This window comes from Miniopterus natalensis, chromosome 16, assembly GCF_054644295.1.
Source record: "Miniopterus natalensis isolate mMinNat1 chromosome 16, mMinNat1.hap1, whole genome shotgun sequence".
NCBI lineage: Eukaryota > Metazoa > Chordata > Mammalia > Chiroptera > Miniopteridae > Miniopterus > Miniopterus natalensis.
Window position 1 is genome coordinate 41,969,093 of NC_142096.1, and position 24,365 is coordinate 41,993,457.

General features: G+C 48.9%; 1 protein-coding gene across 1 annotated transcript in view; it reads right to left on the reverse strand.

Annotated features, from left to right (window-relative positions):
• LOC107533202 (trafficking protein particle complex subunit 9) overlaps window positions 1-24,365 on the reverse strand; it is a 99,946-nt gene that overhangs the window by 45,254 nt on the left and 30,327 nt on the right. The window contains exons 8-9 of the mRNA XM_087825194.1: window positions 23,118-23,334; window positions 17,088-17,231 (exon numbers count right to left, since the gene is read on the reverse strand). Coding sequence (XP_087681320.1) covers window positions 17,088-17,231; window positions 23,118-23,334 — 361 coding nt within the window. The remainder of the gene's footprint in view (window positions 1-17,087; window positions 17,232-23,117; window positions 23,335-24,365) is intronic.

Consider the following 24,365-nt stretch of genomic DNA (forward strand, 5'->3'; position numbering starts at 1 on the left):
TGGCGCTGGACTGAGAACTAAGTGGGGTGATGGGCAGGGGAAGCGGAAGGAGCTCTGACTTCCGCAGTAACGGGGACCGGGAACAAGGTCAGAGCACGCTCAACGGGAACGCGGCAACACCGCGGGCCTGCCGCAGAACCAAAAAGCCCAAGCTGCGTGAAACACGAGCGTGTAGATGAGCAGGCAGAGCTGGGCTCAAATGGCAGTGTGAGTCGAGCCGGGGCTGCCTGAGGCGGAGCTGAGGCCCTCCTGGGGGAGGGGAGGTTCTTCTGGAACAAGGGCAGGATTTCACTTGCATTTTCAAGGAGATAGTTCTGGCTCCCATGTGACAAATGGATCAGAAAGAGCACAGCCAGGTAACAGGGTATGATGTTAAATGTTCCCTGCACCAATCCAAGACATAGGTGCTGAAAGTCATGATGTGGAAGAGAGACAAGGAACCCATACGAGAAAATTCAAGCATTAGAATGAATGTAAGATTCATCCAAGCAGTTAATAGGATACAAGGGATAAGTAGGGCAATCTGGGATGACTCCAAAACTTCTAAGTTTCTAAGAATAAGAATATGGCGCCCTGCCCTGTGTGGTTCAGTGGCTGGAGCGTCGGCCTGCACACCAAAGCACCTCGGGTTCAATTCCCAGTCAAGGGCACGTGCCTGGGCTGCAGGTCCAACCCCCGCCCTAGTCAGGGTTCGTGCAGGGGGCACCCCATCGATGTCTCTCTCACATCCATGTTTCTCTCCCCCTCCCCATTTCCCTCCACTCTTTCTAAAAAAATCAATGGAAAAAACATCCTTGAGTGAAGATTAACCAAAAGAAGAAAAAATAAAAGAAAATGGTTACACCCTCAAAGGAAAGATAATTGATTCAAGGGAGGACCCAGAGTCTTTAGGATCCTATGACCTTCAGGAGACACACCCAGCCTTCTCTTGGAAATTGAAGGAAGTATAACTGTATGCAATCATGAGCAATTTTTATTAAAGTATCTTTTGAATATATCAAGAGCTTAACTCTTAAACCCCCACCATAAACCATCAGAGAGCTTTTTCAATGTATGCTCTCATTTACCCACTTTGTAGTTTCTGGTTTTTAATAACCTTGTTTTTCTTAACTCAAATAATTGCTTTTATTACTGATTTCACAATTTTTGGAAACCAAAAGTTTCTTTTCCAGCTGCTCAGGTTTCTTCCCCAAGGGGAAGTATGTGAGTAAAATGAAGGTACTTCTATGTCACATCCCTGAGGTGATACTGCCTAGCATTTAAAGTAAAAAACCGTTTTGATTTTATAACATAATGACCACAAGTTACAATGTAACCAAAGATTTTTGTTTGACAGAGATTTCCAGTGTTTCCAGAGACGGCGAGGACTCCTAATCCTGATGGCGTCTGGCCACCCCACTGTCTGCTCTACGGCTGTGATGCTGAGTAGAACTGGGAACACAAAGTCAGGTAAAAATGAGGACCTACTTGGAAAATGCAAAAGTTCACTCAGTGCCTGCCCTCCCTCGGCCCCACAACACAGTAAATGAGAGGCCAAGGTCCACCCATCCAAGGGGAGAACCCAGGAGAGCCCTCTCCTAGGCCAGGTCCCATCAACTCTGACCCTGACGAATGGCGAGCTTCTCACGCATCTCTGGGCCGAGGAGCAAAGTCATGAGCTGGTGATAAAATGAAGAAGCTGAATATACTACATCTGACATTTTCTATCTCATCCAATTCTTGTCTTTCAAACAAATGGCAACTGCATTTAAGTTGAGAGATGACCTTTGGTACGGAGACAAACTAGAGGCATGGTGTTTGATGCCAGCTGACACATCCTTTGGTGGGTTCACTTCCTTGTCAGTGTAGGGCTACGAGATTCCACATTCAAAGAATTCAATGAGTGCACTTAGATAATTGGAGGCAATCGGGGCCCGTGGATAAGAGCGTGGACACCAGAGCAAGGCTTCAAATCTCAGTCCCCCCGGTATATATGGGAGACCTTAGGCACATCAGCTAATCTCTTTACACCTCAGTTTCCTCACATTAAAATTAGTCTAATAATAGCTCCCTCATAGGGCAACTGTGAGGGTTAAAGTAGTTCTTACTCGTATGGGAACGGACTATGTTCGAGAACAGCTGGTATGACTCATGCATAAGAGAAAGGAAGGGAGATTAAAGACGGCGGCGGATTGAGTGGAAGCTACACTGACACTCTCCCCGAACCAAGCTGGAATTACAACTAAAATAGAGAAAAACCATCCTGAATAATCAACTGCAACTGAAGACCAGCTGGAGAGCACCCTCATAACCAAGGAGGAAAGGGGGAGGCCGCATAGAGACTGGTAGGAAGGGTGGAGGCATGAGAGGGCTGGCTGGGCTCCCACAGGCAGCAGCTGAAGGCTTGGAGGGAGATCTCAGCTATGGGGGTTCCCACTGAGGACTCTGGGGCCTAAATCCCAGGCTGGGTTTCGCAGCCCAGAGCACCAGAACTGAGAAGGTGCCCACATAACATCTGGCTGTGAAAAGCAGTGGGGTTTCTGTCTGCCAGGGAGGGACAGCTGGAAACGCAGGCCCCCTCTTAAAGGGCCAATGCACAAAGTTTCATGTGCAGCTACTCACCTTGGGATCCAGCAAAGGGAGGGAAGAGTGGACTAGAACTGTGTGAGGAGAATCTAGAGTTGTGAGCTCTGGGGATATTGCTCAGAGGGCACCCCTCTGGATTCCTTTGCCGAGTCATTCCCCCTACTGCAGAGGACATCTTTCTTAGGCAGACATTTTGCTGCTTTTGCCTGGGGGGGGAAGCAACTGCCCCAACCTGCTGGAAAACCTCTCTCCCTACCCTAAGGAGTTTCTACAGCCAAAGGCTTTAAGAGACTGATAACAATCAGCCACCCCACCCTATGGAGTTTCTACAGCCTGAGGCTCATTAAGATAATCAGATTAATCAGCATGCAGGCAGAGGGAGACCTCAGAGTGCTTTCAGTCTCTGCCTGATCTGCTTCTGGACCCGAGCCTTGGAAAAGCAGACTTTGGTGTGCATCTTGGTCCTGTCCAAACACACCCAGCCCCAGCAGAGGAGACCTCAAGCCGAGGGCTGTTGATAGTTCCAAAGGGGGTACTCAGGGCCAGTCACAAACTGTGTCTGACATCGGCCTGCACCAGAGACCTTCCAAAAAAGACTGAGGCCCAGCCAGGCGTGGCTCAGTGGTTGAGCGTCGACCTAGGATCCAGGCAATCCAGGTTCGATTCCTGTTCAAGGCACATGCCCGGGTAGCGGGCTCGATCCCCAGTCGGGGGTGTGCAGGAGGCAGCCGATCAATGACTCATCATTGATGTTTCTATCTCTCTCTCGCCCTCTTCTTCCCTCTCTCTGAAATCAATAAAAATATATTTAAAAAAAAAAAAAAAAAAGACTCAGAGTCCTAGCAGATCTACCTAATACATAGAAACAAACCCAAACTGGGGGACAAAAAAAACAAGCCCCAATTGAAAGAAGAAGAGAAGTCTCCAGAAAAAGAGCTAAATGAAATGGAGATAAGTAATCTACCAGATATACAGTTCAGAATAATTATTGTAAGGGCGCTCAACAGCATGAAGAAAGATATGGAAACTAGGAAGGAAATGAATGACATAGCAGAAATAAAGAACACATTGGAAGGAATAAACAGTAGATTAGAGGAAGCTGAGGATCAGATCAGTGAATTAGAAGACAAGCAGAAAAAATCACTCAATCAGTTAAAAAGAAAAAACAGTTAAAAAACAGGAGGACAGTTTAAGGAAGCTATGGGACAACATGAAACGTAACAATATTCGCATTGTAGGAATACCAGAAGGGGAAGAGAAAGCACAAGGGATAGAGAATTTGTTTGAAGAAATAATGGCAGAAAATTTCCCTAACCTGGTGAAGGAAAAGACCACACAAGTTCAGGAGGCACAACCCGGCCGGGTGTGGCTTAGCGGTTGAGCTTCAACCTGGGATCCCGGCGATTGGGGTTCGATTCCTGGTCAGGGCACATGCCCGGGTTGTGGGCTCAATCAATGACTTTCTCATCATTGATGTTTCTATCTCTTTCTCCCTCTCCTTCCCTCTCTCTGAAATCAAAAAGATATATTTAAAGAAAAAAAAAAAAAGTTCAGGAGGCACAGAGAGTTCCAAGCAAGAAGAACCCAAAGAGGCTCATGCCCAGACACATCATAATTAAAATGCCAAAAATTCAAGACAAAGGGAGAATCTTAAAGGCAGCAAGAGAAAAGCAATCTGTTACCTACAAAGGAGCTCCCATAAGGGTGACAGCTGACTTCTCATCAGAAACTCTACAGGCCAGAGGGAATGGCATGAAATATTCAAGGCAATGCAAAACAAGGATCTGAAACCAAGACTACTCTATCCAGCAAGGCTATCATTCAAGATAGATGGTGAAATAAGGAGCTTCCCAGATAAAAAAAAAAAAAAAGGCTAAAGGAGTTTATCACCACCAAACCAGCACTGCAGGACATGTTAAAGGGAATGCTGTAATAAGAAGAAGAAATAGAGATACATAGGCATAAAGAATTAAAACGGCAATAGATAAGTATTTATTAATAATAACCTTAAGTGTAAAATAAGTCTTTACAAGTTCAAGAAGATTGAAATCATATCAAGCATCTCAGAATACAATGGCATGAAATTAGAAATCAACTACAGTAAAAACACTCAAAAACAATCCAATACATGGAGGCTAAATAGCATGTTATTAAACAATGAGTGGGTTACCAATGAGATCAAGAAAGAAATCAAAAACCTCCTGGAAACAAATGAAAATGAGCACACAACCCAAAATCTACAGGACACAACAAAAGCAGTCCTGAGAGGGGAGTTCATAGCGCTGCAGGCCTACCTCAAAAAGCAAGAAAAATTTTTAGTAAACTATCTAACCCTACAACTTAATGAATTAGAAAGCTCCCCTGTGAAGCCATCCAGACCAGGGTTTTTGTTTGCTGGGAGTTTCTCTATTTCTGCTTTGATTTCATCAGCTGTTACTGGCCTATTCAGGTTTTCTGATTCTTCCTGATTCAGTTTTACATGATCTCACTCACATGTGGAATCTAATGAACAAAATAGACTGAGGAACCAAAAAATTAAAAATGGAGCTGCCTTTTGACCCAGTGATTCCACTCCTAGGAATGTATCCTAAGAATCCTGAAACATTCATCAGAAAGGACATATGCACCCCGATGTTCATAGCAGCAGTTTACAATAGCTAAGATCTGGAAACAGACCAAGTGCCCATCAGTAGATGAGTGGATAGAAAGCTGTGGGACATTTACACCATGGAATACTACGCAGCTGTAAAGAAGAAGGATCTCATACCCTTTGGGACAGTATGGATGGACCTGAAGAATATTATGCTAAGTGAAATAAGCCAGGCAGCGAAAGACAAATATCACATGATCTCGCTTATATGTGGAATCTAAAGAACTTAAACTGATGAACGGAATAGATTCAATGACATGGAAGCATAGATGAGACTGATGAATGTCAGAGGGATGGAGGAGGCGAGTGGGTGGAGGGGAAGAGAGTAACCAAAGAATTTATATGCATATATACACAACCCAAGGACATGGACAATGGGGGGGAAAGGGACTGGGGAGGGGGAAGGAACGAGGTGGAATGGGTCATTGGGGAGAAAAAGGGACATCTGTAATATTTTAAACAAAAATAAAATTTAAAAAAAAAAAAAGACTGAGGAACAAAATAGATGCAGAGACACAGAAGCATGGAACAGACTGAGGGATCTCAGAGGGAAGGCCGGGGTGGGGAATGGGTGGGGAGAGATTAATCAAAGAACTTATATGCATGTTTGCATAACCCATGGACACAAACAATAGTGTGGTGAAGGACTGGGAGTGTGGGTGTGGGTGGAGGGGGTGAATGGGGAGAAAAGGGGGGGATATCTGTAATATTATCAACAATAAAGATAAATTTAAAACGAGAGAGAGAGAATGGGAGAGACTGGGCCAGACTGAAAACACTGCATTGCATAACATGCTAAGGAATTTGAATTTGATTTCTGTAGGTAATGGGAGGCCTTTGACGCAATTTGAGCAGATTGCTATGGATGAATACCTGCTTCAACAATCACGGTATAGTCTGGGTGGAAGACAGGTGAGCAAGAGGCACTGGGAGGCAAGAGGTCCCTGAGGACGTGCTCTGTATTCCAGGCCAGAAGGGGCAGAGTCTGGCTGGACAATGGTGTGGTGACACTTCATCCAGCAGGTGGTAGGCCAGTCAGCTGGAGAGCAGGAAGGCACTCATGCTGGAGAGCACACAGCACTAGGCACAGGGTGGCCTGTGCGGACGGAGGCCCTCAAGAAGCTGCAGACACCCTTTTTCATCCCCCCAGGATGTTGTATTTTGGTTCACCAAAAACTTGGCAGATCTGTATTTTCCCATAACCAATAAATCCATTAATATGCGTGGGATTTTGACGCACTGAAAGTTTTTCTTCCCCTCATTAGTTTACAGGTGTGGTTTTTCCAGCAAGCATGTATTTCATTAACAGGTATGTATTAGGCTGTGCTACATAGTATTTATCTCCTCCACGCAGAACCAAGAGGAAGTCAGGAGCTTCCTTTCATTTCTGCGGGTTTTTGTCCAACCCCTTTGGTCTATTTCTGAACAAACAAAAAGGATTGTATGGATTGCAATGGAAACAAATTATACCCCTTATTGAAGAGCTCCCCCCAGGACTCTGTAACGATTCATATGCCTCCCTTTTCCCCAGCACCCCCAGGTGAAAAGTGAAATACACTCAATCAAACTCCTGAAAAAACCACATATACCATCTGGAGAAAAATGCAAAGGGAATAAAAGTATGTCAGGAATGGAAAACAGGAAGCAAAAGAACTTATCTTGCCTTCAAAATTTAAAAACAACAGCCTTCACTGCTGCCAGATTTCATGCTGTAGATCTTCGTGCTCCACCACGGGAAGCTCAGGGATAAGACACAAGTCTAAAGCCCGACTGCATGTAGTGATGGGAACAGGACAGCATACAGGGCTTCACACGCAAACCCTCCTGTTTAATCTGTTAGTCCATATTCTAGGAGACTCTACTACTACAGTCACGTTATCCTACCCATAACCTCTGATATCAAAATCTAGTAAGAGCACCAGAAAGTACATTGTAATCCACAAGAAATGTAGGATTTTGGTGAGTGAAGTGCAGGGGTTGGAAGCCGGGAGCTGAGACCATCCATGCTTCAGGAGAAGTGACCGGTGCTTGTAAATGACCGCCTCACTGTCCGGGCCACAACTTTGGCTTCTTCCATTCTTGCTGTTTTCCTAGTCCAAAACAATCCCTCCCAGTGTCTCCAGTTCATCCCCAACCCCTCCATCCTTCCCCAAGATGAAGACGGAGGTGACATAACCACCATACTAATAGATCCCCCTTTGCACCTGCCCATAGGACACATCCTGGTGCCTCAACCAGGCATGAGGCCTGCCACCCCCCACCCAGCTGCATCTCTGTCAAGCCCTGAGCCCCACTGTTCTGTAGGCATCTAATGTTATACGGGACGGGACATCTGCTATGCCCAATACACACGGGCACTCAGAACTCATTGTGGCTTCGGCCCTCACACAGCCTTGCTGGGCACTGTCCCACAGCTCTGCAGAGCTTAGACCAGAGGTCACCTCACACTGCTTGTTTCCACACAGGATCCAGCTCCTGGAGATGATCAATAGTAATTGATCAAAGGAAATGAAGGGGCCCCTCCTCTGTGGCTGTTCACCTCTTCCTTGCCCTTCACCCTCCACGCAGCATTCCCGGAAGCTCTAGAATGCCTCCTTCACAAGTCTGCGGGGTCTGCTGTAACTGTACTCACAGCTCAAAAACCTACCTACTTTATGTGTAAGAACCAAAAATTGTAAAGGAATCGGCATGTCCCTTTCTTCTTCTCGTCACAGTACAGTCCACCCCGTTCAGAAAGCATCACATCAGATCAACGGTTTCCCAGCGGGGACGGGGCGGGCGCAGGACGGCGTGGGAGGCACTCCTGTCAGCGCACCTAAGCCCATGCGTGTGGGCATGCCAGACAGAAAGCAAAACAAAACGTTGTCCCCAGTAGTAAAATAAGAGGTGAGATATCAAATAAGCTAGAGAGAGAAGCAAAAACCAAACAAACAGAAAAAGAGCAACAACAAAAGCACACTCTTCTCAGGGGGCACTGTCCTCCTGCTTCCTGAAAGCCGGCAGAGTCCGAGGCACAAGCTCAAGTCTTCCCCTCGTGTCCAGCAGGCCTGGCTGAAAGGACACGTCCCAGAGCCCCCTTCCCTGCGAAGCTGTGAGTTGGTGCGCATGAGACCTGAAGACACAGGACCAAGCAGCCTAGGCGCTCAGGCGCCGCGGGAGGGGCAGCCTCTCGCCCAGCCTCTCTACACCAGGGCCAGGGAGGGCCAGCGAGGGCCAGCAGCCGAGGGCGCCGCCTCCCCCGCAGGAACCCCACTACCAAAGCTGGAGGCCGGGGGTGGCTGAGAAGCCAGCATGGATCCACTCCAGCCCCACGCAGTCCAGCCCAGCCTGGTGGGCTCTAGCTTGTCCTTGCTGCCTTCACACCCACCACCCCTTCCCAACCACTTGCCCAACTGCCTGCCCACACGGCCAAGTCCCTATCACAGATCGTGTGTAGGAACATGTGTAGGCACTCAGAGACCTCTCCTTGACCACACTGTAGACAGGTTCCTCTGAGCCCTCTTTCTGACTGGGTCCTGTCCTCTGGCCCTGTCCTTGACCTGCTTGGACCAGGTATAGCAAGAACCCTGCTAAATCAGTTTACCGAGAGCCGCCCCCACACCCTTGATTTCGAATCATCCGCAGTATCTGATCAAGTTCCTCATCCTACCCTTGAGGTCTAAGTCCTTGGCCACGTTCACAAGGACCCTGTTAGGACAGTTCAGCCAGAGGTCCATGGCCCTGATGTCTCTGCTCAGTAATTTTCTATCCGTGCCTCCCTCCCTCTGCTGTTGGAGCTAAGTCCCCACTTGTCCTTGTTGTATTCAAAGTTGAGCTCAATCTCTCTCCCCTACAGCAACTGTCTTGAATAAAGTCTTCCTCACCATGTAAACAAGCGTGAGCGGACCTTCTCTCTAAGTGCGTGTGGATCGTGTACGTGTGCATGTATGCATTTCTACCCGACTGATACAGCAGTTTGTACAGCTCTGTCATCATTTTCAAAGTGCCACTTCTTCCTTCGCCATAAACAAAGCCCTTCATGATGGAAGGCTGTTTGCAAACTGTTTCCAAGCTCAATAAGAGGTTTCTTTTCCTTCAGAGAAATGAAACATGTCATCACCCCACCACCGGGGAGGGGGGGTGGGGGGGCAGCACAGCGCTAACGAGAATGCCCCACCAGCAGCTCAAGGGCTCCAGGAAAAGCATTCGAGTATTACGGCAAGTGGTGTCCCTCCCCCCACGTGAGGAGCTGAGAGGCTGGGGTCCCAGCTTGTGCGGCCACTCACAGCTGTGAGACTGGGACAGGCCACGTCATAGGGCGGGGCCTCAGAGGTCACCTCTGCAATAGGCCTCATTCAGCTCCAACCCTCCAGGTGGCACAGGAGAGGGCCTAGGTCAGGGGAGGAAAGCTAGGACTCCCACTCTGGAGGGTCATCCTGTCTCAAAAGGGAGTTAATTCCCATTTCACAGGGGAGATAACAGACTCTGAGATAAGTTATCTGATAGCAGAAGGTCCAGATCTAGAACTGAGCACAATCCCCTTGCCCAACCTCAATGACACACTTTCACTTTTATACCCATGTGCCTTCTTCCTTACCTCTCCCTTCCGTGTTCTCGCTCACACCTGGCAAAACCTGTTGCCTCCTGGTGAGTCTTTTCTGTGTATCCTGAAAACTAAATCCATAGAAATCATCTGGCCAGAGGCCACAATGTGGGTGGGGGCAAGAAAGATCAGTCGTGTTGTAATTTCTCTGTCAACTCATTTTTTAAACATGAGCAAATGACATGGTCATCGTAGGTAAAGTGTTACTTAAATGCACCTCCAAAACAAGTGTCTTATGTCCCATTCCAACCACAAGCCCTCCCCAAAGCCTCTCCTGATTGGTCACTGAGGGTCACCAGTCATTCAATCTTCTGTAATATCTACTATGTGCCCACTACTTCCTCAGGTGCTACCAATACGACAGTATTTGTATGAACAAAGCAGAGCCAATGCCCCTTAGGAAACACATTCTGGTTGGGGAGGTCCGAGGTATCTAGGAATTAAATCGAGGTCTGTTTCCTGGGATGGAGCAGACTACAGAGGAAGAGGGGGCTCCATTCTTAGACTCTTCTCCCGCAGGCGCCGGGACATCGCCAGCATCTCCTGGGGCTTCACACTCCTCCATTCAAATGCAGCAGAAAAGAGGGCCCCCTGACTTCCCAGGGAACTCAGCTCCTTGTCCCATAACTGAGCCCCGCAAGGGCCTGGTTTTCCCAGAGAATTCATCAGGAGAGGAGTTGTAGGATCAGACGTGAAGAATGGGTCAAACACCCCAAAACTGCCCAGCTAGAAAAAGTCAGGACACTACCAGAAAGACAGCAGAGGGTGGCACTGGAGGCAACTGGCAGTTCCTACCGGGCGCGACGGCTGGAAGGCTGGTCACATAGAGGGGAGGTAAGGGCATCACCAACGCTCTGAGGCGGAGAGGAGGAAAGGAGAAACAAACACTCACGGTTCAAGAAGCAAAGGGCGGCCCGGGGCACATGTAGCAGCTTCACACTGACTGTTAAATTCACACATGCTGCTCTGAAGCTGATCCTCTGTAATGTAACGTGCTGCTTAGAGTTACAGCAACAGTTTCAAATTTCAAGTCAAGCTACGGAGACCTATCATACAATGTTCAAAAGAGATTTTCCTGAAACCTTCAGCTTTATTCCAGAACCAAGTGAAGCACTTTTGGGAGGCATCTTCACTCTTTCCAACCTATGGTCCAGCCCTCAGGTACATTATGGCACAAAACGTAGTTTATATTTAGCAGTGTACATAGCCTTTGGGCTGGGGCTAAAAGCTGCATTCTAGACTTGGCTTTGCCCTGAATAACGAGGGAGATTTCAGGCAAACTACTGAATTAGCAGCTCAAAGCATCATAGACCTTGGCAGCACAGTGGCCAGGACACTATCTGCCTCCCTAACCCAGACAAATGAGGAAAGAGACAGGAAAGCACTCAGAAGACTGTAAAAGAGTTTCACATAAAAGAGATACAATTAGTAAGCAAAGAGGGGAAACAATATCCGGCCTTGCAAGTTACCCAGAAAATACAAATTAAAACAGTAAGGCAACATTCCATACACACTGGATTAGCAGCACTGCTGCCAGCAGTATAATTAGAACCATCCTTCCAGAAGGCAATTTGGCAATAGGTTTCAGCAGCAATACAAATGTTCGCAGTGGCTGCCCCGTAACCTTCTCCTGATAAAATCTCTCTCCTGCTCAGAAAGCTGAAGACCTGAAAACGGTCACCATAGCATTACCAATAACAACAAAAAAGGCCAAAAAAAGAAAGCAAACCAAAAAAAATTATTTATTATTAATGCATTCAGTAAAATGTGAGTGCCAACACATGCTGCTAGGTAGCTCTAGGGGGCAGGGTTTCTTTCTGAGGTGATCAAAGGTTTTAAAATTGACTGTAGTAATAGATGCACATATCTGTGAAGGTCCTATGAAACTGGTGTACATTTTAAATAGGTGAATTGTGTGGTATGTGAATTAAATCTCAATCAAGTTGTTTTTAAAAAGGAAAAACATTCATTATTAATGCACTTGACAATATGTGAAGGCCAAGCATGCCCCTGGGTGACAGGGATGGGAAACCAGCAAGTTAAACCCCTGCCTCCAGAGAGCCTGCAGCCTCCATGCAGAGTTTGTGGATTAAATAAGTGATCAAAATATAGCGGGTGACGAGTGTTCCAATAGGCAAGTTCCATACTCGAGGGGGAACATTTCAGAGGAACACAAGCTGGTCTGAAGGGACCAAGAAAAAAATAAATGTGGTGTAATGGATGACCAAATGTTGGCCAAAGGAAGGAAGGCAGAAATGAGGGAGGAAAGTGGAAAGGGGGGTTGGGGTCAGGAAGAGAAAACAGTCCAGGTGGGAGGCTGGATTTCTCTGTCCATTCATCAGTCATTGAGGTTTATGTTGTTTCCACTTTGGCGCCAGTATGCACAATGCTGCTATGAACATTCACAGGCAGGTTTTTGTGCGGACATGTTTTCAAACCTGTTGAGTACACACCTGAGAGTAGAACTGCTGGATCCTGTTGTACAACTGTTGATCATCCACTTTGCTTCCCCAAGTCCCAGACAGAATCACACCTCACTACTGTATCTAACATTCCCCAATTGAACCAAATGCTCTTAATTCCACCAGAATGAGATCAAGTCCTTCTACCTGAAACTACTCCTGCTCAGTGTGGTCGGCAAACACCCATCTGTCCTTCAAGGTAAAGATCATGCTCTCCGTGAAACGTTACCCAGGCCTCTTCCACCCCTGAACAGACCACCAATGCCCCCACAGTGCTCCCATGTCCATTACTCACACTGCCTCCTCTCTGCCTCAGCCTTCTCCCCACACCGGTGCTCCAGGGATAAGCACCTGAAACTGTCTCAACACTGGGTAACCACGAGGTGTCAGGCACTCTACGAGGCCATCTGCTCAATATGTAACTTAAGACAAGTGGCCCTGGAAGACAGCTTTGATCCTTAATGTGCAGACGAGAAAACTGGGACTGAAAGAGGTCCAATTATTTGTCCAAGGTCACAGAGATGGTGGTGTACAAACCCAGGACGGCAGCAACTCAGAATCTGATATACAAGACTGACAAACGGCAGAGAGTGCTCAAGAATGGAGGGAAAACAGCAGAGAAAGTGAAGGCGTGTTCCCATGGCAATGAGCAATTCCGCTTTGCCATGTACAGAAAGCCCCTCGCGTCTCCTGTCTCATCTCCTCTCACAACGACTAACAAGTAGGAGACGTATTTTTATTCCCACAAAATAAAACAGACAGGGAGACCGAGACTTCAGCAACCTGCTTAAAGGTCCCAGGTCGTTAGTGAAGAAGGATCTGAGCTGAGACTGAACCCAAGTCATCAGCCACGTTTCCACCACCCCACCACTCAGTACTTATGGGGCAGGTGATACCTAAGTTGGAAGCTCAGGGGAGGCCTCTTACCATTCGAGGTGACACCAAGAACTGCCCACGCGAGGTCCCTTAAGAGGAGCCCCTGGAGGAGCTTATGGGCGAGACAGGAGGGAAACACCACCAAGCACCGGGGCCCTGGCAGCAGCGGGTACGCGGGATGGGCCCCAGAGGGCAGTGCTGCAGTCAGAGAGGGCACAGATTCCTGGACCAGTGAGAGCAGCAGGCGTGGCCACAGCGGGCAGGCAGACCAGCACAAGCAAAGGCGCCCAAAGAGAAACACCGTTGTATGTGGAGCTGTCGGAGCTTCGACGACCAGAGCCCAGAATGAAAGCGAGAGTCAGGGCCAGTGAGAGCCTTACTATGTGCCACTCAGGAGCCTTCGACAGGCTGAGGGCCCTCCTTTCCCTGGGACTAATACGTGGTACCCAGTACCCTGGCCGGGTTTGCTTTCACATCCCATGAGCTCACAAATCCACTGCCCTAATGCCACTGTCCCCCACACCCAGCCACAAGCCCTAACAAAAATGACCCGCATCAAAGGCCGTTAAAAGTAAGAGTCATGCTGCCAAAGAAAAGCCCATCAATCCTCAAGTTAATGCTTCTATCTCGTAAAAATGACAAAATCTGGGGAATGGAAAGCCTTTTCCTGTGACAATTGTCCTTATAACCACCTGAGCTCACTCGTATTCCCCATGTTAGAGGGGCTGGAGGAGGGGAAGGACGAGAAATCCCCAGATTGAATCACCTCCATCTGCACAACCAGGACAGGTTTACAGATGACAGGAAAGCAGGAAAGACCCCTCCTCAAGCCCACTATCATTCTTTTCTCTCTCGGCTGCTCTTCTAACCCAGTTAATTTCCCTATAGCAATATTTAGAAATGTTAATTATCAATGCTATGTATAGCATGAGCTCTCCAGAAGAAAGGTCACCTGACAAATTAAAATATCTGTCATTAAAATAATAACAAACCACCATGATGCGTAACATCCCGGGTGTTCAAATGAGAAAGTGGAGGCCCAGGGAGAATTTAATTATCGATCTGAGGTTACAGTGATCAGAGGTCGAGGTTAATGGAAGAACCCTTTGGACCTCCTGACTTTTGTCCTTTCTCAGAAGATTCCAATTAATCACACACCAGCGCACTCAGGCCTTCAAGGAGACAGACGTTTGACCAGCAGAGTCAATGTCCCAAATTCCTCTCCTCCTAAACACAGTGTCTCCAGATCACTAATAACCTGACCTCAGGGAACCGGCAGTTCCCTCTCATGCGGCTTGAAGGGAAGACAGGTACTGAGTGGCCGTGATTCTTCCAGGTGAGTGTGGGAGGCAGGAAGGATGAGCACTCACACAGGAGGCCATCTCCCTGGGGCTGAGTGCAGACCTAGGGGAGTCGCCAGGAAGTGGGAGCAGGGGATGGGGAAGGGGGGTAGTGTACTTAAGAAAAAGTCCAAGACGAGGCAGGTGGAGGTAAGCAGCTCAGGGAACAGATGTGGGCTGTGTCACCACAATTACACGTTTAGATGGGAGGTAAGTGGGGGAGCTGGCACCAAGAGAGAACTGACCCGTGACACAGGGGAAAGGGACAAGTGCCACAGATAGGGATGGCATCCAAAACTCTAAAGCCCAGTGAGGCATCCACTCGGATGGGAAGCTGTGTGGACACTGGGCCTTCATAGTCGCTAGGTCATGGGGAGCTAGTCACCACTCCACAGCCAGAATCCAATACAGTGACAAGTGAACCCAGGCGGTGTGTCACCAGGGGACACCAGCCTCCCCAACGCTAGACACTGGTTGCTCCGTGAGTCTGCCTCGTCTGTCCCTCTCTCCCTTCGAAGAAGCCCACATGCGTATCACGCGTCTCCCCAGCTTCCACACGGACCCTGCTGCTCCAGTGCTGAGCTCTGCGGGGGCCGTGAAGACAAGCGCAACTGCAACGCAACACCAAAGGCAGGGAGAACAGGGCCGCACAGGAGCCGCGGAGCCGCCACCCGCTCGGGACCACAGCCTGGCAGCCACTCGCTCGATCACCTAAAGTCCTACTCAGTCAGCAATGCATCTCCACATCGACCAGCACACACATACCCACAGTAAGTGGCAAGTGCTGCAAGGACATTAGACCCCGAGTTCCCAGGAGGAGGGTTCATCACGACGCTCTCGGGAAAGAACGCTGGGGCCACGACAGAGGCCACCAGGGCAAGAGGTGGATGGGCGGAGAGAGAGGCAGGTCAAGGGCATGCGTGACATCCGAGGAACAGAGTTCAAGGACACACAGTGACACAGGGGAGGAAGAGGCGGCGTGAGAAGGACGCAGCCACACGCTGTGGCCGCTCAGAACGCCACCCTGCGCCGGGATTCCCCGCTCTTCCTCTGCTGAAGAACCATGCTGCGCTTCTGACGCAGCCGGGAGGACTGACCACCTTTCTCCTGTCTGGGGAGAGCGCACAGGGAAGCAGGAGTCAGGCTCTGCCAGGGCACGGCGCTTCTCCCCGTGTGGTAAAGACACTCAGACAACGTCGACACCTGTTTTTCAGCAGCAATGACTAGTTCTTGGCACCAGTTCCCTTATAAACGCTTTAGAGGCATCCATGCCGTGGAGCCCCACAGCCGCCCCAGGAGAGACAGGCCACTTCACTACCCTGGAGCCACACATCCGCCAGTCAGGAAGGAGAACAGTGGGGAAAGCAGGGGTAGGGGGCGAAAGGGAGAGAGGCGGAGGGAGGGAGGGAGGGAGGGAGGGAGGGAGGGAGGGAGGGAGGGAGAGAAATGCATTTTTATTTTAAAATGCACAGTCAGAAGAGCTCAGACTTGTGAGCCCCGGAATGTGGGGTAAGGAGGGCGGAGGGTGTGTCGAAGGTCACTGCCGGGACACCTGGAGTGGCAGGAGCACTGTAGTAGGCCGATTTCCCCAGGGCAGGAGTGCTGCCCTCTCCAACAACTGCTCTCAGCTGGGGACACTGCACTGCGCCCGCCTCCCTTCTGCCCAGTGCTGCCCTGTGCCCTTCCGCAGGAGTCATTCCAGAAGCACTCGTCTCCCTATCAGGAGAGTGTCCCACAGAACACAGCCCAGGGCACACACTGAAGGGGTGTGAGCACCAGCAGAGAGGGAGGGGGAGGGGGAGAGGAGCCCGTTTCCGATGTGCCAATTGATTCTCAACAGCCCATGGAACACGCAAGTGGGAGTGGGCATCCTGCCAGCATCAAAATAAAGAGATCTGGGTCCCGGGCTCACACTAGATTATGACTGAAACCCCAAAAGCAGGTAACACCCAGGAGCAGTGGGAAAAGAAAAGATGAGGAGGAACCTGGGAAAAAGTAGCCTTTACATGTGGACAAGGTACCCATGATCCCTTTGAAAGTCGAGGCGGGCGCAGCCAGCGTGGCTCAGTGATTGAGCGTTGGACCTGGGATCCAGGAGACTGCAGTTCGATTCCCACTCAGGGCCCATGCCTGGGTTGCAGGCTCGATCCCCAGTAGGGGGCACGCAAGAGGCAGCCGATCAATGACTCTCTCATCATTGATGTTTCTCTCTCTTACTCTCTCTCCCTTCCTCTCTCTGAAATCAATCAAGACATTAAAAAAAAATTTTTTTTTAATTTAAAAATATAAAAAGAAAGTTGAGGCAGAAGCTAGGGGTGCAGTGACTAAAGGGGGCACTGAGGGGGCTTTGGGGTTCTCGCATGTTTGCCATCTGGTGCAGACACAGGCAGGCAGGGGAGCCAGGCAGGAGGCTGCCGATGGAGAGATAAGCAGCACCATGGTAAGAGAGGGCCCAAGGCGAGAGGCCACAGTGGACACAGTGGACGCGGTGTCTTCCCAGTAGAGAACTGGGACATCAACCTCTGAACCCGAGCCCAGTATCCACATGGGCCAGCAGCAAGAGTGTTCTCGTTCATAGTCACCTGAAAAAAACTGAGTCTGAAGCCACTCACCTTGGTCTGACAAGAAGTCCAGCATGGTCTGCAGGAGGAAGGACAGGTGCCTGACGGACAGGGCAGGGTTCCCCATCCTCCGGGAGGCGTAGACCAACTCGTGAAGCAAGCGCATCTGCACTGCAGCCCAGCCTCGGTGCGTGCCTGCCACCAAAGTCACACAAGTCACAGAGGGTCAGAAAAGAGCTGCGGAATGGGCACTAGCCACAGGACAGACATGTTTATACAATGTGTGAAACTCAGGGATTCAAAGACAAATGCTCCCACTATCAAACTCACAGCAACAGAAAACATTTTGTTTACTTATTCTGAAAAAAAACTGTAAAGTGACATGTTTTTCATGCATTAAATGTTTTATGTTATACTTTCTTCTGCAAAGACACAATTTTTAAAATAATCCATTTTGAAAGAATCATAACAAGGTTGGAAAAAGATTATGTTTCCAGTAGCATGTATTAGAGTTTTAGACATACTTGTTTTTCAACAGAATACGGATATATTTGATGGGCTTTGTTACCAACAACCAAGGACATTACATTAAAAAGTATGCCCAGCCGGACGTGGCTCAGCAATTGAGCATCGACCTATGATCCAGGAGATCGTGGTTCGATTCCCGGTCAGTGCACATGCCCAGGTTGTGGGCTAGATCCCCAGCAGGGGGCGTGCAGGAGGCAGCCAATCAATGACTCTCATCATTGATGTTTCTATTTCTCTCTCTTTCCCTCTCCCTTTCTCTCTCTGAAATACAAAAAGACATATTTAAAATAAAAAATTAAAAGCACAGTACTTCTCTAAAGTAGAAGAAAAGTACAGAAAAGCAGATAAATTAGAAACAAGGCTATCAGCAAACTTTTGTGGCCACCCATCCAAATGATTCAGCATATTTGAAATTAAAGGTGGGGAAATGGTTTACACAGCCATTGAAAAGTATCTCTTTAAAATCACAGAACTCTGGAGTTATTTATTCCACTCCCCTTTGGACAATTGCCAGTCTTAAATCTTTCCCACCTTTAAATTCCTTGTGAAGAAGATAGTGGGAATCCAAAGCCAACAGGTCACTGCGCAGCGTGGTGTACCCAGGGCCCGAGGGGCTTGGTAGAAAAGTTGGGGGAAAGGGTTTAAGGCTCCATCAAAGGTTCCTCCCTCATCTCCCCTACTGGCCTCCTCCCCCTCTGTCCTGCCCCACACAGCTGACCAGTCCTTCTGTGTGTTTCCTCTGCACCATGCACAATTTTCCACCCATAGGAGTTATCTGGCAAGTGCAATGAGGCACCTGTAGGCTCCTGTGTGTTTCAGTAGGTCCTTAGCTTCCTTGTGAACCAGGACTGTCTTCCCCACCCAGGTATCTGTGAAGCCTGGCAGGAAGCCTGGCACACAGTGGGACTTGGCCTGCACATGGGTCAAGTGGAATGCCTATGAGAGACAATGCCCATTTTCCAGACACGCGTATTCACACATGCAGGGTAAAAGGACACCATTTCCAGGGCTGGCTGTAAAGCACTTCCACAAAAGACAAATAAAAGGGGAACGGCATAAACAAAGTAAACGTGGCCAAAGGAAAGACCAGCCCCTGTATTGTTTCTATATTGTCAAAAGAAGCTAAGACCAAAAGCCAGTGCAAAACAAGCCACTTTGAAAAGGAGTAGGATGCTGGAATCAGTGCCGTGACCAAGCTCGCCACGAACTCTAAATCGTCCACTTCAACTTACCGCAGCACCACGCATCCGGAAGGCTTCCTCACTTTAGAACTGGGCAAATATCACTTTGCTGATTTTTCTTTTAAATAGATAATGATTTGCTTCTACCACAGACAGTTATGAGTAAGACTGAGTCTAAATTTTCTTAACACTAAATAGTGTATAAGTTGTCATTTCAATGTGACTCAAATTACTCCGCCTATAAAAATCTAAATCTTTTTCTTTTTAAGACAGATTTGCAGCAGAAGGCCCAGAGATAAAATTTTCAATACTCTTGTAGTTAAGAAGTTCACCAGTATGAATCTATTACATCAACTATTGCCTTCCAGCAAACCCCCCTGCCTTACCTGCTCCTTCATAAGAGTTCCTGGGGAAATTTAATCCATTACCTGGGAGGAGGCCGAGCAAAAGGAATGATCAAAAATCTTCACACACAGCAACACAAATAAGACTAAAATGATAATTAGCTGCCTGTAAGCAGGCAGATACATGCAATGCACATCTGTGTTGCTATGCCGGCTTTCTATAACCAGCAAGCGAAAACGCTCATTCCAAAAAATAGGTAGAAATGCATTTCAGGTCCTGAGAATACAATTTACCTTCTAGTCACAGGTACATGGTTTTAGTAGATTTCTATTTCACTCTCAGAGACATGTCTAAAGTGGTCCAGGGCAACCAAGAAAATGAGGTGGGAGCAAATGAGGTTTGCTCCCACATTACACATATGTGCTGGGCACCTGCCGCATTCCAGGGGACACTGTGAGAGCCGGGGTTCTCTGCTGACAGGGCTCACAGGCTGGGGGAGAAGCAGCCGAGAAATCACCCCCCAATTTATTTTTAACATACTTACAAATTATGGGAGGTGTATTGGGAAGAGCAGGAGCCAGTGGAGGAAAAATAAGAGGTTCCAGTGAGGCTGCGGTTCCCGAGGGCCCGCCCTGAACAAGCTGCCAATGAGGCTTAAGCGGTGAACAACAGGGAGGAGAGCTCCAGAAGACAGAGGGGCCATTAGGAGGCCCCCAACAAACGGGCTCTTAGACGTTTTAGGTAATTGGCCCCAGTATAGAGATAAAATATTACAGAGATAAAGAACTTCTGTGCAACAGTGGTCCAGCCCAGGTGGCTCACTTTGGACCTGGAGCCTGTCCTGAAGTTGCTGGGGAAAGGGGACTCTTTTTACAGAGCACACAAAAACTTTTAAATACCCTTCCTCATCTCTCTACAAAGCAACAAGTGATTGCTCTAAACACCTTCTTTTGTTTCCCAAACACCAACCTCTCCCCATAAAATTTCCCCAGGATGCTGCACTCTCATCCTCTCTTCACCCAGTAACTCCGTGTCTTTCAAATGTCAATCCACAGGCTTCTAGGGCTCTTCCAGTCATTTCTGCCCTCACCCTGACTCAGTCTGACCTGGGCTCCCAAATCCAGCCGCTCCTTAACCACGCATCACACCCACCTCACTCACCCTCTCCTTCCTAGCTGTCCTCTGCCTGTGGGTCAGCCCAGGCAGAGACCCAGCCAAGGGATGCCATCAGCAGTGATGGGTCCCACTGAAAGGTGTCCATTTCAGGTTGTGAGTCTTTGTTGTCCTCTGGCTCCCAGATAACACTCAGCTAAACACCAGTGAACTCGGTGCTTTGGGAAACTAAGGTCATTCCTGTGACCACAGTTGGGACAGGGCTGTCCAGAGAATAAAAGCCTTGATTGAGATGCTGGTTAAAGACCCACAAGAGGTGCCGTGGGAAAGAGGACAGCCTGTGGAGAAGCACCCTTGCACTGCCCTGAGGCTCCTCGCCTACAAGAGGGGACACGGGTGCTGAACTCCCAGGTCGCCAGTACTAATGCATACAGCACTCACAGTCCATCTGCAGAGCCAGTCAGGAAGCAAGTGCTCAGCAGGCCTCTCTTGGGAGGCCACAGAGGAAAAGAGATTAGAGAACAGGAGAGCAGGTGACATGGCAGGTGGGAAACATCTGTCATAATTTCTTTTTGGATAAGAAAGAGGATCTGGGAGAGACCACCCCTGTTCACGTGGTCACAGTGTATCCTCAACACATGGCGTGATGTTCAGCACAAAGCGAGAACCCAGACATGCTTGCTGGGTAGCAAGGCCTTCCAGAGAGGGTCCTGATTCTGCCCTGGACCTCTTGTACTTAATACCCTCCCCAGGGGCTGAGAGAAAGCCAGGGATGGAATTCAGGGTCCAAATCACTCGCCCAACATTATGAGCAACAATCATAGACGATGTCCAGCCAAGACAAATGTCAAGTCTCACATTTAGTTTTTTAAAAATCAATGGCATGGGCACAGAATGGAGGAGACCAGCAAAGCCACATAAAGGTGTGCTCTTGTGTGAGCCCAATTTAGAAGGGAACTCACATAGGCTACATAAACAGGACAGTGTTATCCCGGTCGGGCGTGGCTCAGCGGTTGAGCGTCGACCTAGGATCCAGGCGATTGGGGTTCGATTTCCGGTCAGGGCACATGCCCGGGTTGCGGGCTCGATCAATGACTCTCTCATCATTGACATTTCTGTCTCTCTCTCTCCTTCTCCTTTCCTCTCTCTGAAATCAATAAAGATATATTTAAAAACAAAAACAAAAACAGGACAGTGTTAGCCCTGGGCCTACCAATGGGACCTCAGGACTGAGGAGAGGCAGGATAACCTGGGCCCTGAACAAAGAAGTCAGGACAGCTTCATCACAGTGGGCCCTCCCAAGCACAGTGCTCACACAGTGAGCCGCAGCTCTCCCTGTCCACAATGCCCTGGCCAGTCCCACGACCTGTGTCCTGTCCCTGCGTGCCCCCACGACCTGTGTCCTGTCCCTGCGTCCCCTCACCCCCTACAGGCCACCTGACTAGCCCCTCTGCCCGCAGTGCCACTCACTCGGTCTCCCTGTGCTCTTCTAAGCCCCAGGACCCTCCTTTTAAAGGATTTTAGAAAACATTTTGGAAAAATGTTTTTAAGTCATTTTGCCCACACCAAAAAAAATAAAGATTTTAGATATCACTGTGCTCTCAGCTAGGGATACGGAAAACTAGAGGCCGCACAGCAAATCTGGCCTGCCATCTATTTCTGTAAATAAAGTTCTGTTGGCTTACACACTTTCTGTGGCTGCATCCACACCCCTGCAGCAAAGCCGGGGAGCTGCCACAGAGACCAAAGACCACGTGGCCCACAAAGCCCAAAATAATGACCCTATGGCGCTTTGCCGCAAAGTCTGCCACTGGTGCGCTGAGCTCATCAGAATCCGCCCTGAGACTGTGATTTCACAGAGACGGATTCTATCAAACTAAAGCGTTGCTCTGGGAAGATGTTCAGGATGGTGGGAAGTCAGGAGAGAGTAACATATGAGGAACTGAAGCCAGACAAGAGGACGGCTCTGGAAGGATGTGAGTGCTCTGCCAACATCCCAAGCCTCACAGGAGAGAAGCTGCCTGCTTATCTTTATTTAGAGGGCGGGAACTGTCCCTCCCATGGCTTCTCTTACTTAACATACTATGCGCATGGCACCAGGCAAGAGGAAAGCAAACTACTTTTTGAATAATGTAAAAAAAGTCCAGCAGATGTGCCGTGAGGCGTTCCAAAATGAGAGGAAGATGACTCAGTCAGTTTGGGGACAGCCCTAACATCAGAATCATGAAAAGGCAGAACTGGGCTTCTCATCAAGACCACATGCTCTTCAGGTTGGTGTAGGTCTTTCAGTGGACATATCTGACCATACTCTGCCCCGTGGGACAAGAATCTAGCTGTCACCTCAGTCCTTTCCTACCTAATGACTCTGGATACAAGCTGGAGAAAAGTGCTGGCATCTCCTCCCTAAAGCTGTGACCAAAAAGAAATTCTTCCTCCTGCTAATCACACTTTGCCCAACTCTGGGCACTGAACTTGTGTGCACCTGCTATTAGATTTATAGCTTTAGTCCCGATGTGTACAACCCTGTGTTAATATTGCAGAATAAGGGCTAACCCAGAACACACACCTGTATGCGCACACACTCACGTGCATTCACCCGGAGTGACTGATGTTTACTAATCTGGCTAAGTTTCATACAGTAAGTAAAATTCATTAGGTACCGAAGGTTTTGTGGGGGACACACCACATCAAGGGACACCCCTGACCCACATGGATAAAGGTGTCAAAGTACCAGCCCCAGGCAAAGCCCCATGGCTTTTTGTTACCATTTCAGTCTGTGCCACACCCAAGGGCAGGATAGGGCTGTGGCCAGCTGTGACCCCCAACACCCACCGCAGGGTCTGACAGGTAGAGCAGGTGCTCGCACAGGCAAGGTTAAGTGAATCAGAACGACACTCCAGTTCCAGGCCAGTACCTTTGTTGAAGTCCTGCGGGTCCAGCGACAGACTGTAGCCCGGCAGTGTCTCCAGGAGGAGCTTGTAGCAGGCCCTCCAGCCGGGCTCCGCAATGCTGGGCGCCACGCACTGCATGGCGGCCACGCGCTTGAAGAAGGCGGACTTGCGCCGGAAGCCGATGAGCTCGTAGAGCTCGGAGAGGACGCTGTAGCGCTGGATTTTCTCCTCCTCAGAGAGCTGGGGCATGGGGAGGACGTTAGAGGGTTTTCAAAGACACATAAAAATGATTTACAAAAACCAAAACTTTTTCATAAAACAACAACATGGTGAAACATGAAGCCACAGGAAGCGGAGCCTGCAGGGCGACAGGGCAGCACCAGCAGGCAGCTTTGTGGGGAGGCCCCAACCTCTGTGAGGCACTGAACTCGGGTTCACCCTGTCCCTTTGCTAAGAAGGTCCATCCCCAGAACAAAGACGTCTGCTACCCGAACACAGGCTCTTCCCTAAGGGAAAGGAACCTGAGTCATCGAGACGCCAAGACTGGGGCAGCGACTCTCATCAGATACAGAACTTCTCAAAACAGCCTATAGAACCACGGGACTCGACAATGAACTGTCAGAAATAACAGCCTAACTTAGATGCAAGACTTCATGGCATATCAGAGGTTTCTAGCCCCCAGACCTAACCAAACTCTCCTAACGACCCTATGATGTAGCGACAACTTCTGTTCCTTAAGCACGTACTATATGCCAGCAAACCTAACAAACCTTGTTTAATCATTGCAACAATCCCATGAGCTATTAGAGGAAATTTGAAGCTCAGAGAGAAATTAATCGCCTGTGCAAAATCACGGCCAGGAAGTGTCAGAAACACATTCTGAGTTGGGGTCACCCAACCACAGTTACCTTTAAAGAGAAAGGAAGCCAAAGCCCACGCACCCGCTCACTGCTCACTGCTCAGGGAAGCGTGTCTCCCCATCGGCTGCCCTGACCACCAATCTGTTTTCCAGATAGTTTTGTGGGCACAGAGTCATAGTCTGGAAGCCCTGCCAGCTGCTGTTCTCCATCCCTCCAGTCTTCCGCCTCTCCATGCCCACTGCCAAGCCCTTGCTTGGGCCCTCTTTAGCTCTCACTGACCTAAGTGGTCTTCCTGCCAGCTTTCTCTACCTCCCTCCATCCAGACACGTGCAGCTGCCAGATAATATTCCTGAGTCACAGTTCAGAGCCCATCACCCATCCCAGAAACACTGAGAAACATGGAGCCCAAAT